Below are 13,404 nucleotides of genomic sequence, written 5' to 3' on the forward strand. Positions count from 1 at the left end.
CTTCTCTTTTATGGATGACTTTATTTAAGCATAGTTTTTAAAACTTGGGGATATGGTCAAAGCTGCAGATGATGTCAAAAGCAAAATAGTGTTTTTTATTTGATTAGTTGTTGGGACATTCTGGACTAGAGGTATATACAGTACTTCTGTTTACTTCCTTCTTATAAGTTATTTGGAATTGCTTAGATATTCCACAAGTTGTGGTTAGTACAACTGTTGTTAAGCTAATAAATGTTTACATTTAAATTTAGCATGTAGAAAAGGAGATTTCCATCTCTAGAATGCGGAGCACCCAAAGAAATATGACTTTGAGCAGTCTCTTAATTTGTACTTATGTCTTATGGACTGCACCAGGCTTTGTCCCATCTATCGCACCAGTTCTTTGTTTGGGGATGCTATTATTATCTAAATACCTCTGTCTTTAAAACTGTTTCCTGTTAAAGAATTAACTTGTTTTTTTTAAAATAGGACTTCCCTACCTGATGAGATCCTTATTTGCCCTCCCTTCAACTCTGAGAGCAAATGAGATACAAAGAATCTCTGAGCTATTTTAAGCCTTATTGCATGGCCCTTGCTACCCTTGATCTGGCAGACCTCCCTTTTTCTGTATTAATCAAATCTGTCTGCTGCTCACCCTCTAACCAGCTGTATAAGTGGTCAAGCTTCCAATATGGAATGGACTGTCGTGGAGCCTTTCTGGACATAGTGGGGGTTAGAAAAATCTGGCATGTTTATGGATGATTGCCCCGGAGAGCTATGTAGCTGTTGCTGAACTGACACAAGTGCTTTTGTCCAGGGTAGGTGGGTTTGATGGAAATTCTGTCCTGGTTAGAAGTTGAGAGCAATCAGCTCAAGCCAAATGTCTGTCTCAGTCAGCTGAAGGGGAATGTAAAGAGCTTTGCTGGAAGTGTGTCTGCTCTCCAGTTGCTTCCTTTAGCCTCCACTTCACATTTTCGGACAGGAAAAACACTGTGCTTGCCTCTACCAGTGGCTAAATAGCAATGATCAAAGAGAGTGCTCTCCTAAATCCTGACTGAGCTGCCTGATTGTATTTGCTGTGAGAGCAGACCTGGAACGACAAAAGAATTACTGATAAAATTAAGGGAAACATGAGCTATGGAACTGAAATGAATAGTCAAGACTCCAACAAGAACAACGGGTGTAAGATGTCAGCGCTACAGAAACTGGAGAATCTTGCAGGGCGGATCTTTTACTGGGGGCCATGGAATGATGCGGGAGCACCAAGCTGTGGAGAGGCTGTCTTTGAATCAGAGCATACTGCTGCCTGGAATAAACAAAGTGAGTTGACAAACTGAGCATGATTTCCAAAGAAGTGGGAATGGATGCAGAGTTTCCAACAGCTCTGTTCCTCAAATGAATCTTTAGAGATGCTGCTGTTGCTCTTTAATATGTCGGTATTAGTGCCTGAGTGTGGAGCAGAACATTAAAATAGGCCCTTGATCTCTTCCAGAGTGGCCCATAAATATGGATACCAAAACTGTGGTGGCCATTCTGGCTTTGAATGCTGACCCCCTCATTCTCTGTATTCTCTCTGCCCCCACCAGATGACATTGCCTAATAGATGAGACCCAGAGCATACCACCTCATTCTCTATATTAAATTACCCAGTTTTTAAGGGTAGGCTGCTTTCGTTAATGACGCTAGCATTTGTTACTGTTACATAGCATTTGATTCTCAAATCCACAGTACTTGTTTTTTCTCACAATTGGCCATTCTGTTACTAGAACCTAGCTGTTAGTGATTCAACACTCTAAGTTTAAACTGCATGGAATATGAAAATGTGGTTCAGGTAAATATAAATAACTTGTCAAGCAGCAAATGGGAGACAGGCCCCAAATATATGTTTCCATGCAGTGGCAATCACCAACGACTTCTATGTTGGTATGAGAAGAAAAGCAAAGATAGAACACCTTTTTCCTATACCGGTTTCCTGACCTAAATTCTCTCTATCCTAGTAAGAATGCTTTGGAGAATGGGCAGATAGATGAGGAGAAAGTATATCTGCTTTTCATATTTCTACTTCCAGTTGCTCCCAGTCAATGGTTTAGCAATTCTATAATTGGTTTGTGGTTATATGTATCTGAGAATAATGCATGTTTCTGGTTATATTTCATTCATTGGCAAATGAACCATTTTTAAGTAGCAAATTCTCTTTGCACTTCAGTATTTCAAGCATTGGTTCCCACCTTGATAACTAATCTTCTGGGCTCTTCTCACCTGCCTTGTAAGCACTTTATTGTGTCAGTCTGTGCCTACTCTGACTTTTTGATATAGCAATTTCAGTTCAAGGTAGACGGAACACCATAGAGACATGGTCTTGTTTTTACTCTTTCCTGCCACCACTGACCAAAGTTACAATTTTTTTTCCTTAATTTTGTCTGAAGTTGTACTCTAGTTCTCTCATTGGCTCAATTTTGATTCCTAGAGTAGCCTATCTCAGATGATGGGATAAAAGTAGGTAGTAGGTCTTGCATTGTCTATACCTTACATTATTGGCTCCTTTAAGTAGGAGGGAGTGAATGCAATCTGTTCTTTGATGTTCAAACATGTTTAAACAAAATTGTCACAATAATGTTTTGTTATTGCCACCTGGTCTAAAATAGAAGCTTGTAGAACATATGATGCCAGATTCCTTGGCCCCTTAATCTTTTGGCATTGCTACCCATTCATTCCTGCATCTGACCCTGTTGTACATGAAAAGTAGGTTCAGAAAGGGAGGAGGGCTTATTAGGCGAAATATCCAGCAGTAAGATCTTAATGAATCAAGGGGATATGAATAAAAAGAGTGATTTCTAAGTGTGCCTTCTGAGATCATTTTTATCTTCCATTGCTCAGTAATACGAGGTTAAGGTTTGACAAATTGCTGTGTAGTTTCACTGATGTTTAACAATTAGGCAGTTTAGGAGTAAGATAAAGGTTTTTTTCCGTGGTTCTGTGAATTCACTATAAGTTCCCTCAATTGAATCTATTAAACTCCCATGAGAAAAATTGCTATTACATCTGAATGGTTCTGATAAGCTTTGTGGAAATAGTGTGTTGGTTTTTCAGATGTTCATTCAGTCAGTGAACTTGAAATATTTTTTCTTTCCATATTTGTTGGCATATCTTGCATTCTATAAATCTAGGCTTCCGTTTAACTTTTTATTTGTTTTATTTATTTATTTGATTAATTTGTATGGCTTCCCATCTCAAATTCATTACCTGGATGGCTAACAACAGTTAAAAACACCATAAAGCTTATAACAATAAAAACAATATACACATAACTGACAGCCTAGGTAAAAAACAAAACAACCAACAAGTCAATGTAACCATTGCACAGGCTGTGCCACACATCTGGATCCCCAAGCTCAGTGACAAAACATGTCTTTAAGACCTTATGAAAAGCCAGCAAGGTTGGTGCCAATCTAATCTCCATGTAGGTTGATGTTCCAAAGGCAGGTGCCATGACAGAAAAGGCTCACTTCCTGGGCCCCACCAGATGACAGTGCCTAATAGATAGGATCCAGAGCAAGCCTTTCCTGCCAGACCTAATGGGATGGGTAGATATAACTGGGGAGAGACAGTCCCTCAAACAACCTTAACATTGTCTTGGAAACCTTAGAGGCCTAAAAACAATAAACAGCTTGTTTATCCACCTAGTGGTCAGTTACTATGGAAAAAAGAATAAAACTGTACAGGTAGTCCTTGCTTACCAATGGTAATTGGGACCAGAAACTACGTTGCTAAGTGACGTGGTCATAAGGCACAACATTACGTGACCATGCTGACTTACAACAGCAGTTCCAGCAGTCCCAGTTGCTGTCATTAGGTGAATCCCATGCAGTCGCATCATCTGCAGTTCCATGATTGCCATTTGTGACCTCCTGCCAGCTTCCCCATTGACTTTGCTTGTCAGAAGCTGGCAGTGAAGGTCGTAAATGGTAATCACATGACTGCAGGACACTGCAACATAATTGCAAGCTGGTTGCCAAGTGCCAAATCGCAATCACGTGACCATGAGGATGCTGCAATTGCTGCAACTACGAGGATCTGTTGTAAGTACCTCTCATTCAGCGTCAGTTGCTGAACAAGTGAATGTTAAACAAGGACTACCTGTACATTCCACAGCCTTTTAAGCTTTAAGCATCTGCCCCAATAGGGCCAACGTGGCGCAGGGTATTTATTTAAAGAGTAGCTACATTCCTGGGCCAAGTATAGATGACTTCCTCTGTTGGTCATTGCAAGCTAGCGTTAGCTGGGCCATTTGTTTCTCCACACCTTCTAACTCTCACCAGAGACTCTTTATGTTAGTTATACAGTGCTGATGTCAAAGGTATGATAGTTCAAGCTGATATTTTCTTGATTATTAGGGGTTTTTAGGTAAAGTCTATGCATCGTTTCCCCTCCCATGGATCCCATCACTCCCCATGGTTTATGGAGGAGCTGAGGGAGATGAAACAAGAGAAGAGATGTCTAGAGCGTCGCTGGCACTCATCTAAGGACGAACACAGCTAAACACAGGTTAGAGCCGCTATTAAGGCTTACCAAGTGGCGGTAAGGGCGGCAAAGCTATAGCACTCCTCCGCCATTATTGCATCCGCAGATTGCCGCCCTGCAACCCTGTTTCGGGTGATATGGGTCCTCTTGAGTACAGGGGGCCTGGACAACCTTTTGCAAGGTCATGCAGAGGAATTTGCTCAGCATCTGTCAGACAAAATAGCTTGGATTCATTCGCAGTTGGATGCTGGCTTTGCTGCAAGTCTGTGGGAGATGCCCAGGGTGGAGTCTTGCCTGGTTATCTGGGAACGGTTTGAACCTGTTGGGCCTGATGAAGTAGACAGGGTCCTTAGGACTGTGAGCTCATCCACCTGCTCTTTAGTCTCCTGGCTTGTGAAAGCAGCCTGGGGGGTGTCGTGTGGGTGGGTTCTGGCGATGGTGAATTCTTCTTTGAGTGAGCGGGTTGTTCCTGCACCTCTAAAGGAGGCTTTGGTTCACCCCCTCCTCAAGAAGCCATTGCTGGACCCCACGATACTGGACAACTTTCATCCAGTATCCAACCTCCCCTTTTTGGGGAAGGTGACTGAGAAGGTGGGTGCACAGCAGCTTCAGAGGATCTTGGATGTAGCGGATTATCTGGATCCTTTTCAGTCAGGGTTCAGTCCTGAGTATGGTACAGAAATAGCATTGCTTGCGTTTTTCGATGATCTCTGGCGTGGGTGGGATGGTGGTTGTGCATCCATCCTTGCCTTACTTGACCTCTCGGTGGCTTTCAGTACCATCAACCATGGTATCCTTCTGGACCAACTCAGAGAATTGGGGGTGGGCGGCATGGTATGGTGGTTTGCCTCCTTTCTCCAGGGTCGGTTCCAGTCGGTGGTGATTGGGGAGGAGAGATCCCATCCCTTCCCCCTGCTGTGTGGGGTGCCACAGGGGTTGGTGCTCTCACCTCTCCTATTTAACATCTACGTGAGACCACTGGGTGAGCTTATCCGTCACCATGGGGTGAGGTATCAGTATGCTGATGAAACTCAATTGTACATCTCCACCCCTGGTGACTTAAGCAATGCTGTGGGCGTCATATCTCAATGTCTGGAAGCTGTGAGGATCTGGATGGGGAACAATGGGCTTCAACTGAGCCCTAGCAAGACTGAGTGGCTTTGGGTTTCGAGCCCCTCTGGTTCTAAGATTTTACCATCTTTGGTACTAGATAAGGTTGCACTGCCCCAAACAGACCCTGTGCGCAATCTGGGGGTCCTCCTGGACTCATGACTCCTGCTCGAAGAGCAGGTAGCATTCGTGGCTAGGAGGGCTTTTGCACAACTTTGTATTATGCACCAGTTGCACCCATTCCTAAATCAGAGGGACCTACTCACGGTCACTCATGCCCTGGTCACCTCCCGGTTAGACTACTGCAATGCGCTCTACATGGGCCTGCCCTTGAAAAGTATCTGGAAACTTCAGCTGGTGCAAAATGTAGTGGCGCAAGCAGTTATGTGTATTTCTAGTAGAATACACGTTATACCTCTGCTTCATGAGCTGCATTGGTTAGCAGTTTGTTTCCAGGTCCAATTCAAGGTGCTAGTGTTGACCTTTAAAGCCCTTCATGGCATGGGGCTGGGCTATCTGAGGGATCGCCTCTCCCCGATTTCATCTGCCTGTCCTACCAAATCCAGCAGAGAGGGCATGTTATGGGTTCCATCACCTAGGGAGATACATTTGGCAGGCCCCAGGCAGCAGGCCTTTTCTGCTGTAGTGCCCACATTGTGGAATCATCTCCCCGCTGAGGTGAGGCTGGCCTCGTCATTGTTGAGCTTCCGGAGGTCCCTTAAGACTTGGTTTTGCCAGCAGGCCTGGGGACTCTGGGGGACGGAGGAATTAATGAGGTGGCTCCCTTATTTTTAACTTCCTTTTATTCTCTGTTTTATTTTGTTTTATATATTTGTAATGCATTTTACTGTTTTTAGTTTTGTTGTACGCCGCCCAGAGTCGCCTGTGGTGAGATAGGCGTCTATATAAATTGTTTAAATAAATAAATAAAGTCTTTATCTCTTCCCTCAAAACAGCAGTTGTGCATGCATATTTAAAATTATGCAAAAGCTGCATGAAACAACTAATACAACACTTTATGGAAAATTACTTCAGTAAAGTATGACCTGTTTCCTCATTAAATTGTAATATAATTTATCTTTCAATGTATAAGCTAGTGTTTCCCAACCTTGGCAGCTTCCAGATGTGTGGACATTAGTTGGCTGGGAATTCTGGGAGTTGATGTCCATCATTGCTGGGGTTAAGGCACAGGTATAACAATTCAAATATTATTCTCTAAGTCTTCTCTTTCCTAGAACTTTATACCTCTGGGACATAGGTTTGATTACTCCCTCTGTGTCCGACTGGATGACCAGCCTATCTTTGCCTTTGCAAAGGCTTATTGTATATCCGTGTTTTGGTGCAGTGTGGATTTTTAACCCTCTCAAAAATGTTATACTTTTTATTTCCATTTTATATTCTACTGTTCTACATATGACACTTAAGCTAGCTAGCAATGAAATTAAATAAGTACATAAAATTACAAGTATAAAAAGAGATGAAAATAAGTCAAAAGGTCAGAGGGCAAAACAGCAGACAGATAAAATAGGTTGAGCAATAAAGAGACAAATTTAGACAAAGTCTTGTCTAAATAAAAATGTATTTGCCTGGAAGCAGGAGGAGAGCAAAGAGGAGGCTAGACAAACATCTGACTGGGAAGAAATGTAGCCATTGTAAAGGCTCCCTCCTTCTCTTCAGCCATCTCATACTTTAGCAGGTCTCTCCAGATGATAAGGGGAAAAAAATTCTATTCAATTTATAGGGTAATAGTGGAGATTTTTTAATTGAGGAAAAACATCAGCAGGTACTTTCTACATAATTTAAACATATGTGCATGAAAGTTAAATTGAAAATGAAAGTGTAATTAAATTCCTTGTTCTAAGAGGTAACTTTCCAAGAAGCAAAATCATAGATACTATTCAGTTTTTTTTATCATTTGACAATTACAGAATTAAATAATCTAATGTTTATTTTAAAAGGCATTAAATTAATTTAACTTCTATAATACCACCTGTTGCATTCTGCTTAACTAAATCAATGTGACCACTTTAGTCCATGGTCATGAAACATTTTGTGCATGCACAGACAAACTCTACATCATTTTGTGGATTTGCACTTTCTTAGCAACCTTCCCCAACCTGGTTGCTCATCAAATATGCCATATACAGTCTCCTGTAATCCATCAGCCAGAATAGCTGTGCTGACTAGAAAGTATGGGAATTGTAGTCAACATATTAAAGGGCATCTGTTTGGAGAACTGATTCTATTAGATAGTTGCTGCCCTATTTAGAAGAAAGAATCCCCCTGGCTTCCTCACTTTATTTCAGGCTGCTGTCTTGTTGGAGATCAATAATGTAGTTCCCTCAGTCATCCAGCAAATGCCTTTTCATTGTCCTGCATACCTACAGGCATCCCTTTTCTTTCCTTTGAAAGCAAAGAAGTCCACCATCTCTTTCCTCAATGTGTTTTGGTTGAGGTAAGCATATTATGTCAACGATAATAGGCATGAGTCTTCTGTGGCCAGGAAATGCAGTTGGTATGTATAGAAATATAAAATTACATTTTCCTGATTTTTTTTCAGAAAAATGCAGACATTTGGGGGGAAGTGGATGGATTCCATTCATTTTTATATCTCTCTTTCCTGATATAAGTTCACTTTGCTGGATAATTTAGTGTAGACATGCAATTATAATGCAAATTAAATGTAAAAGTATAATTTAGTCAGATAATAATTAGATTTACTAATTTAATTTACTTTAAACCAATTTAAAAACTTTCTTTGGGGACTCCTTATTTCACCTATTCACTGAACAGATCCACCAACCTTTGGTAAAAAAATCAGCATTAGACAAGCCCATAAGCAAAATCAGGCCCTGAAACCTTCCTTCCTTCCTTTGGTGATAATGGCAGTATGCCTCATGATGCTGGGAGCAGAAATACATCTTGCTTTTGTGTTTGAAAGTTGTATTGCACTGCTTGTCTTTTTCTTTTATATATAGAGCAACTTTTATATATAGAGAGGGGCTGGATAGCGTAGTGGTTAGAGCACCGCCTTTAATGCAGGAGACTGGGGGTCAAATCCCAGCTGGTACCTACTTTACCAGTAGGGGTCCTTGGGCAAAGACTCCCTAACGCTTCACCTGCCTACCTCAAATATGAGAGTGACGCAAACTAAGAGAGTCATGCTGGCTCAGATGTTGCCCGGATTAACAAGGTCCGCGTCAGATGTTGGGGAACCAGGACAATCTGATGATAAGTGGGCTACTGGAACAAACCATACATGGACAAGACGAGAGAACGTGGAATTGATGGAATGGTACTACAACAGTAGACCTGATGAGAAGGGATATATGAAATGTATGAGGGAACTATGGATGGACAGAAGACCTACATCCACACTAACTGAGAAACAGCTAGTAACCCAATGTTTCAACATAGTGAAGAGGAAGCTGCTCTCACAACGTGAGATAGACCAACTCCACGTTACAAACCGGACTCACACAGACCTGGAAGAACAACCGGATGTGCAGCCAACACCTGAAGCTGGAACATCACTGCCACCCCTTCTATTACAGAGCACAGCAGCTAATATGAGGCATAAGATCATGGATAAACTAGCTATAGTCCACCCTCGAGACTGATCACCAAGGCTCAGTGGAGAAGTACCATCAAATAGTATGCTAGAAGATCCCAATAGAGCCCTCACGACAATCCCTACTACCACCATAACTCAAACCAATGAACTGCTATATGCTGCAGCCACTGTAATCCTGGAGATGCTTGACTACAGGATTAAGAAGAACAGCAGTACATATCCCCCCTGGAAAATGAGGTTGGAGGCTAAGATCAAGGCAACTCGGAGAGAAGCCAGTCAGCTGCTGGAACTACAGAAGGGTGTGGAGATTAAGGATAAGACTCAGCTACTGAAAAAGTACATGGGCCTGACTCTATCTGAAGCCCTAAAGACTGCTAAATAAAGGCTCACAGCGCTGGCTAAGGAGATACACTAGCGAAGCAGAGGCCAAGAAAATAAATGCCCTGTTCTCCAAAGAACCATCCAAGATGTACTCCCAACTGCAGTGCAACCACACAGTAACAGCAGAGCCACCAGCAGCAGAAACTGAACAGTACTGGTAGAACATATGGGAGAAAGAGAAGATACATAACACCAGTGCAAAGTGGTAGCAGACATCCAACAGTGGGTCAAGAACATGAAGAGCTAGATAGCACCTGGCCCGGACATGATCCACACCTACTGACTAAAGAAACTAACAGCAATGCATGAACACCTAGCAGCACGGATGAACAAGCTGCTAGCAGCACGGATGAACAAGCTGCTAGCAGCAGGCTCCCACCCAGACTGGCTAATGCAAGGAAGGACAGTGCTGATCATAAAAGACCCTCACAAGGGAACAGCACCATCCAACTATTGGCCAATAACCTGCCTCCGCACAACATGGAAAGTCCTATCAGGCATCATAGCCACCAAGCTACAAGACCATATGGGCCAGTACAAGAGCACAGCTCAGAAGGGCATTGGGAACAACACCAGAGGCTCAAAACACCAGTTGCTCATAGATAGAGCAGTCGCCCAGGACTCAAGGTCTAGGCAGACCAATCTGAGCACAGCCTGGATGGACTACAGGAAAGCCTATGATTCAATGCCATGCACATGGATCTGTGAATGCCTGGCACTATACAAAGTCAACAGGACACTAAGGATCTGCCTCAAGAACTCAATGGGACTGTGGAACACAACACTGGAAGTCAACTCAAGACAGCTCGCACAAGTGGCCATCAAGTGCGGCATATACCAAGGTGATGCACTGTCCCTGCTGCTGTTCTGCATAGGCTTAAACTCCCTCAGCCAGATAATCACAAGGACTGAATATGGGTACAAGTTCAAGAGTGGAATCACCATCAGTCACCTCATCTATATGGATGACATCAAGTTGTATGCTAAGAGTGAATGAGACATCGACTCACTGATCCACCTCACATGGATCTACAGTGAGGACATTGGGATGTCATTCAGACTGGAGAAGTGTGGCTGGATGGTAGTAAAAAGAGGGAAGGTAGTTAAGACTGATGGGGTGGAACTACCAGTGGGCCACATAGCAGACAGAAACCAGCTACAAGTACCTTGGTATCCCACAGGCAAATGGGAACCACCATGAGGAGGCAAGGAAGACAGCAACTTCCAAGTATCACCAAAGGATAAGACAGGTCCTGAAGAGCCAGCTCAATGGGAAGAACAAGATCCACGCCATCAACCCGTACACCCTGCCAGTCATTAGATACCTTGCCGGTATAGTGAGCTGGCCAAAGGAGGACATGGAGGCTGCCGATGTGAAGACCCGGAAGCTCCTCACAATGTATGGAGGTTTCCACCCCAAGTCCAACACCCAGACACTGTACACCAGCCGCAAAGAGGTCGGGTTAGGTTTGATGAGTGTCAAAGCCACTGTCCTGGATGAAACCCGGAGCATCCAGGAGTACATCACTAAAATGGCAACCAAAGATGAGCTGCTGAGAGAATGCCTGAGGCAGCAGTAGACATGGGAGGAAGTTCAAGTGGAGGAAGTGCCATGGCAAGACAAGCCCCTGCATAGGATTTACCAGGGCTAAGCTCCTGTGGGACTTCCAGATCGAGACAGGCAGGTACTGGCCAATCAACCAGACATTGTGGTAGTAGACAAGGACCAGAAGACAGCGATGGTGATAGATGTAGCAATGCCAAGTAACATCAGGAAGGAGTATGAGAAGCTGGAGAAGTACCAGGGTCTGAAGGAAGAACTAGAGAGGATGTAGAAAGAAAGGCCAAAGTGGTACCTAACCAAACTGGGCTGATATTTGAAAAGTTAAGTAGGGTTGGACCTGGTTAATACTTTGATGGCACATCCAAGAAATCATTAAAAGCCTGTAGTGAACCTTTTTCACTGGCACCAAGAAAAAACATTGACAAGTTCAGCTGTCACTGAATTTGAAGGTAATTTGAAGGTAATTTGCCACACGGCAAAGAACATTTTCACGGTTACAGTTAATATGTCAGCTGCAATCCTTGTTCACCCATCGTATTTGGTGACAGTGATCCATGCCTTTTTTACCTCATGTATTAACTAGTGCAGTGTGCTCTAAGTGGGGCTAACCTTGAAAAAGTCTCTTTGAAGAAACTCCCATTACCAGAGTCTTACATCTCAGGCCCACTGGAAGCTATTCCTCAGAAGTTGCATCTGGACTCCAACCATTTAGAAAATCTGTAATATCTCTTTCACTAGGCTTTTAAATATTAATTTAATTTATATTAATATTTTTTAAATTTTTGTATTGTTCCTTAATTTTATCTGATGACCAAGAGCTCATCTCAGCAGAAAGCAGGATATACCTCAAATAAACAAACAAAGGTTTAACATTCTATTGAAAGAATTCAGCTCATGAACCTGCAACAGCCCTTCTTGCTACAATTTTTCATGCTTGATATGTAAATCTAACACATTACATAAGGGGCTGCTTAAATCCAGTATTTAGAAACTTCAGCTGGTTCCATACACAGTGACAAGTTCTCTAAAGCTGTTTTGTCAGTGATAAGTCTGTCAAAACTGACTTCCAGTTGCTTCCAATTGCAATTCAAAGGCCATATAAAGAGAGAAAAATGCATATAGTACAGCAATGGCATGTAAGATAGATACAAACAGTAACAACTGCAAATTTGTTGTGTTAAAAAAAAATCACTGAAAATTTTCCAGGAATAATTAATACTTTAATTACTTAATAGTGATGTAATTTTAGATGGAACTATATATCTTAATTAGCAATGCTACGTAAACTATAAATTTGTCAGAAAAGTCATCAGAGATTCATAAAGAAGCCACAAGAGGAGAATGGTTATACCAGAAGAAATGGCAACATGTATCATATTTTTGGTTAGATAGAATTTATAGTCATGTGAAAAAGTAAGTACACCCCATTGATTTTTTTTTTTACTTTTTCAACATATTTCAACATACAGATATTTGATCTTAATTTCAAAAATATTGATAAAAGGGATATCATATAACAAGTATCACGCACCATTTACATTTTGTAGCCCATTGTGTAATTTAAATAAACATAAATGCAAATTTCACGTGTAAAAAGTAAATACACCCCTCCATTTATCACTACCTCAAATATCTAAAATTAGAATCAGGTGCACCAGATGAAGTGCAAATGATTAGAACCTGTCTTTAAACCTTAGACATTTAGTTTGATTTGCTCTTTGTTGCCGAAGTGTGTGGTCTCACCATGCCTAGATCGAAAGAGCTCTTTGAGGCCTTAAGAAAGGTTAGAGATGCCTGTGAGTCTAGAAAGGGATTTTAAAAGACCACCAAACAATTGGACATCAATCATTTCACTGTCTAGAAGATCATCTACAAGCGGAGAAGATTACATACAACTGCCAACTTGCCCAGGCCTGGCTGCACCAGCAGGTTCAGCCCAAGAGCAGAACACAAGATGTTGAAATAAGTCTCAGAATGTTGTCATGTGACCAACAGATAGCTCTTGTCACTATTGGTGTGAAACAATATTGAGTCTACCTTTGGAAAGAAGTTGCACAAATCAGATCTATGTGGGAGGTGTGCCAGGAGGAAACCTTTGTTGTCCAAAAAAAAAAATAAAATTAGAGCAAATTTGTTCATGAACATGTAGACAAAGACCAGGACTTCTGAATCCAATAGAACACAGAAAGTAAAACCTGAGTAGAATAAAATGTTTTTTGGTGCAATCATTGCCTTCAAATTCAATGACAGCTGAAGATCAAGGAGCACTCTCAGG

The 13,404-nt window shown here is 42.0% G+C and overlaps 1 protein-coding gene across 4 annotated transcripts in view; it reads left to right on the forward strand.

Annotated features, from left to right (window-relative positions):
• The window catches only part of PRKACA (protein kinase cAMP-activated catalytic subunit alpha), a 71,212-nt gene that overhangs the window by 16,287 nt on the left and 41,521 nt on the right, over positions 1–13,404 (forward strand). The window contains exon 1 of one of the 4 annotated variants that reach the window (XM_088133559.1): positions 480–1,299. The exons of the other annotated variants lie outside the window; for them this stretch is intronic. Coding sequence (XP_087989685.1) covers positions 1,110–1,299 — 190 coding nt within the window. The 5' untranslated portion in view covers positions 480–1,109. Of the gene's footprint in view, positions 1–479; positions 1,300–13,404 lie in introns of those variants that run through there. 4 annotated transcript variants of the gene reach the window in all.

The sequence above is a fragment of the Python bivittatus genome, unplaced genomic scaffold (genome assembly GCF_059951505.1).
Source record: "Python bivittatus isolate LINGU-HERP-01145 unplaced genomic scaffold, Pbiv_v1 ctg000080_np1212, whole genome shotgun sequence".
Lineage (NCBI taxonomy): Eukaryota > Metazoa > Chordata > Lepidosauria > Squamata > Pythonidae > Python > Python bivittatus.